The sequence below is a fragment of the Physcomitrium patens genome, chromosome 19, assembly GCF_059467195.1.
Source record: "Physcomitrium patens ecotype Gransden chromosome 19, ASM5946719v1, whole genome shotgun sequence".
Classification (NCBI taxonomy): Eukaryota; Viridiplantae; Streptophyta; class Bryopsida; order Funariales; family Funariaceae; genus Physcomitrium; species Physcomitrium patens.
Window position 1 is genome coordinate 4,057,586 of NC_143428.1, and position 5,023 is coordinate 4,062,608.

Sequence of the window (5,023 nt, forward strand, 5' to 3'; positions counted from 1 at the left end):
AAACTTGATCCAAGAGCAAGGTTCTAACCAAACCAACATGAAATACTTTAGTGGAATATCGTTGAAGTTGAAGTAAAGTGATTAGTCGTATTTAGTTTACAAAGTCACAAAATTTTGAACAAGTACCATCAAACTTTTTTGGAAGGTTGATCTTTGGTTCTTTTGTTGTTATTATTGTCAGATCATTACCTTGAATAGATGCACCTCCCATGTTTGAAGTAGATATAGTCATTTAAAAATTTGAAACTTCTATTCTAATTTGATGTGGTGATTGAGGCAATTAAGTTTATTGACTATTATGTATAGTTATATATAGTTCTTCATTATGCTTTGAAAAAGTCTTTGTCGTAATCCTCAATGCTTCAAGAGCATTAATAATAAAATCTAACTTGATCTCTTTATACTCTGTTATATTGACTTTTTTACCTTCTGCCATAGAAATCAAAGAAATACACACCTTCAAAAGAGGTAAAACCTAATCTATGATATAAAGAAAAGAAATCAAAAGAATATTAAAAAAAGAACAATATTAGTCTAGGGGAAGATAATCCACAACCTCTAAAATGCTATAATACTTCCAAGAAGAGGAGTAATCCACTCTCTATCAAGAAAGATCAAGCTCCTAATATTCTTTTATGGCAATCTTGACAAATTTTTAGGGATCGTATACAAGATAAGGATTCAAGACTAAAAATAAAATTAGCTCATTAGAATAATAATTAGATACAAACTAAGAGGGTCCTAACTAAACCACAAGAAGTGAGTTGCTGAGACTGAGGATTCCCTCAGCCTCAACTCCTATATATATTAGGTCCTAGGAAGCTTTTTGAAAAGTTTTTAGGAAGCTTGAGAACAAAACAAGCCTAAGATCCTTCTTTGGCAACTTTCTAAATCATCTAAAGCCTTTTAGAACCTTCTAAGGCCTCCTATGATCTTCTAGAACTTTCTTAGAATCTACTGGAACCTTTCAAAATCTTCAAGATTCTTCTTAGAACCTATTGGTATGTTCTAGAATCTTCTAGAATCTTTTGAAATCTTTTGGAACCTTCTAGAACCTTTTGAAATCTTTTAAAACCTTATAGAATTTTCTTCAGTTTTATGTCCATGACAGTGGCTAACAAAGTCAACTCATGTTAGAAGTCCTATAGAATATTACCATGTAGCTCCTAGTTAGAGAATAAATATGGAAGCTAGAATGAAGCCTTCTTTATACTTGTGAATACTTTTCTAGTCCTTAGTCTTGTTTCAAGACTTTTTAGTCTTCTTGTTTTTTGTAATAGCTACTTTAGTTTAATATTACATCATCTTTTTGTCAAAATGTACTTAATTCACACTTTAAGAGTATATCATGAGGTATAATTCAATCTCTCATTCTTATCAATGCACATTAAGATAATTGCCCAATTAATATTTAGTCTCCCTATGTCTTTCATGCACTACTCAATGTACCAATCGACATGCAACAATTTATCCTTCTTAGTCCTACATCTCTATTTTTTCTATTTTTGTTTTTGTGTGTGTGTATATATATATATATATATATATATATATTATTAAACCTTAGAAGTTGCTTCTTCCATGAACATCAATGTCATCATCAAGATATGTTGAATTTATTGACATTGATAGGACCATATCAATCCACTATGTTTAATCCTTGTCAATATTCTCCTCACTTTGTGCACCCTAATATCCTGCGAATAAGTGAATACAAAAATTGTTGCAATCTCTAATAACACTTTGATTGATACATCCAAGGAATTTCTTCTATAAATTTACCAAACATCTCAAACTAGCAAACGAAGTATAAAGCTGAATGTTGCTTAATAGAAAACATTTACAGAAACACAATCCTTTATATGATAACTTGGAAATGGAAAATTGCCAATGCATACACAAGTTGTGTCACCTGATGGCAATAAACGTCCAAGTAGGGCACAAATTGCAGAGACTTGGTGGAGGATTTCCATGTAGGTGACATGAGCCCAAGCATTGCATGCTTGTGCAGTGGTGCAGAAGCATTTTGAAGCTCTCTTCAGCCAACCTCAGCAGTCTTGTCAAAACCGTCTAGAATGTGTCTAGATTGTCAACACAATCTACAGTTGGTGCCACAATCCAATTCCTCCACTCGAAAACCATTTTAGAAGCAAAATTGTCTGGATTGAGAGCCTGAATTACTGATTTGAAACTAATTTTCTGGGAGAGAAATCCAAAGTAAACATTCCTTCTATGCTTGTGTGTGTATATATATATATATATATATGTACTCCAATTCTGGTAAATTTACTGGAAAAAGAGTAGCAGGCTTATGATTGACACAGGAAAACACAGGATCAAAGCTGGTTCGATCAATACACTCCTCGTTTTCCAGATCGATGAGAGCCTGAACATCTGAAGTTGAAGAAGAAACTCTTAAAAGAAAAAAAACGGAATGTAGGTGACTTACCATGCGACGTCTAATAATTGTTCACACACTGCGTATGAAAGATGATTTTCCGCATCCAGATTAATAAAATATAACAGTCTAAAGATGGCGGATACAAAAAGCAGCTGCTGAGTAGCGTTATCCCGTGGGGACAAACCCCTAGGAATCATCCCGTGGGGCCCGTCAGACAAACCCCTAGGAATCATCCCGTGGGGCCCGTCAGACAAACCCCTCACTAGTCCCATCCGACAGTGACGGTGGGTGTGGAGTTTGCAGCCCTAAATCTGTTGCACTCCTTCATCAAACCCTTGTTGAAGTTTTAGTTGGCATCCTGCCCACTCGTCTAATTCTAGCTTCCTCTCAGCACTTGCAGACTCAATCTTATCGTCTCCAGTTCCAAGTTTTTGTTCTTGTGAGAATCGCCTTGTTTTCTTCAGCTTGTCACTGAAAGTTTGTGTAAAAGGCTGCAGCATGGCGATGTTGTTGCAGCGATGTCTGCCTCATTGTGCTTCTCCTCCAATTTCCATCTCCTCCAGGAACCCTCCCCCTTCCCAACGACTGGCTACGGTTAAGATGGTTCCCAAGTCACTGCGTCTATCGATCTGCCGCGCTTCATCGGAGGTCGGACCTGCAGGCGTTATCCCCGAGAAGGAGTCCACGGTGCGCTTTAGTCTTAGTCTTGGTCTTCTGTGTTCCATTCTCATTTGTGTGACTGTATCTTACCTGCCGTGCTTATTGCATGGTATCTTTCGTGTTTGGGATACACGAGGTTTCCTGCCACAAGTGCTGTTTTCTGACCCCTAAACTTGCCGACGATGCAGGTTTTCAAGGACGAATCCCAAGGTATCATCTGTTACTATGATGAGAACGGTGATATTACTTGTGAGGGTTGGGACGAAGGCCCTCATTTCCAACCTGATCCCCAGCAGCCCACTTTGAGAAGGTATAGTCCAATAGCCGGATGATTGCCAGCGCCTGGACTCTCTTAAGATTAACATTTGGTGACAAGCTCTGGATGGGTGTTTTGTATGGATTCACATGTATGCTAATTTCGTTTTTCGACAACCCTGAAAATGCCCGTGGGTTCTGTTCCTCGTAATATGTTCGCTGTCATGTATGATTTCGCAGGCGCCGAAGGATCATCCCAAGTGAGGCCATGCGGAAGGCTATGCAAGAAAGAGGCCCTGGGGAGACCGTCGTTTTTAAGAACAACAAAGGTCAGATGGGCGATTCTGTCGGTGAGGTAGCAAACGAGAGCACAACCTGCTCCGACCTGTAGACTCCATAGCTGATCTTGGCGTTGGGTTTTCTAACCTGTTGATGGTAAATATTGTTCATATTCAAATCTCATGAAACTCTCCTTTCCAATGCTTATTTATGCATTTGAAGGCTGTTTTTGTTCACTACTTTTGCATTTCAAGAATCACCATTTACTGTGCAGACTGCAAGTGCAAACTACTAGTTGCAATGTAGCTCGAAGTAGCCATGACATTCCCTTCTGAATTCCAGTATTCACAGATGAATGTGCAGCTTTGTGGATTCAGGCTGCATATTGTTTGCCTTGCTGGAACCTTGCCGCTTTGGATGTTGCGAAAGTTGGAAAACGCTGAATATTGTAAGCAATGAAACAAGCCTTTGCGTGAGGTTCAAGAGAGATTGCTATCGGAGCTTTTGATTTTTATGACGGATTCCTACTCTTTGCCTGCTTTATCTCTTGTTTGTTTGTTTGTTTCTTTTATCGACCTTTTATTATTCTGTGGATTGAAAGCATTCATTCAGTAAGAATTCAATTGGAAATCAGGCTGTTTAATCACCCTTGAAAGCCACCTGTTCAAATATTTTCGTGTTGTACCCCACAGACTAGAAGGGGTTCACATGAACAATATGGGGAGATGAAAATTGTCTGTGATTGGTCAGCATTGTTGAGTCACTTGATTAGCTAGGATTGTTGCAATTATCAATGGGATTATGGTGTTAGTTGTTGTCGTTTTTGGCGAACTTGACATAGAAGCCTTCGTAAAGAGGGCAAAGAAAATACACGGAGTGAATTACGCTTTCATCTCTACTGAAAATGTTTTCTCAAGTTTACTCTCGATTTCCTTAAACATGCTTTTTCGAAACAACCTGAAGGACTTTGTTTGATATAAGTTGATAACATACAACTACAAATGTAGTTGTGTCTTAGGATTACGTGAAGCTATGAATTACTGATCTTCAGTCTTTTTATAAAATTTCTTCAACTTTGATGATAGCATTTGTATCCAGAAAGATTCTAAAATCCAGTAAATGGTATTATTTGCTTGTAGTAGTGGCTAATTTTTCCATTATTCAAAAAATAAATAATTTTTTTCATTGTTTAGACATCAAGAAATATAATTATGAAAGTTCGTTTAAATTATTATTAAGTTTTCAAAACTCAAGTGATTTGAATGAAATACCCGTACTGATTTACTCTTAAAAATTATCAAAGGCCAAACCGTACCTAATTATTTATTCATAATATATGTATATATAGATAAGCAATGTACTCTACTAAAGAAAAATTAATTAAAGAAGCATAAAAGTGATAAATGATCTTGCTCAATGTAATTCAAATGT

At 37.0% G+C, this 5,023-nt stretch overlaps 1 protein-coding gene across 2 annotated transcripts; it reads left to right on the top strand.

The window, feature by feature from the left end:
* The first annotated feature begins 2,747 nt into the window (after positions 1–2,747).
* Positions 2,748–4,104, top strand: LOC112272835 (uncharacterized). 2 transcript variants are annotated; one of them, XM_024500978.3, is made up of 4 exons: positions 2,748–3,085; positions 3,247–3,368; positions 3,554–3,748; positions 3,944–4,104. In XM_024500978.3, the coding sequence occupies exons 1-3, from the start codon at positions 2,897–2,899 to the stop codon at positions 3,702–3,704; spliced, it is 462 nt and encodes a 153-aa protein (XP_024356746.1). In that variant the 5' UTR covers positions 2,748–2,896; the 3' UTR covers positions 3,705–3,748; positions 3,944–4,104. The 2 variants fall into 2 exon arrangements, with proteins under 2 accessions (XP_024356746.1, XP_024356747.1); XM_024500979.3 differs by having other exon boundaries at positions 3,956–4,104.
* The last annotated feature ends 919 nt before the right edge of the window (positions 4,105–5,023 follow it).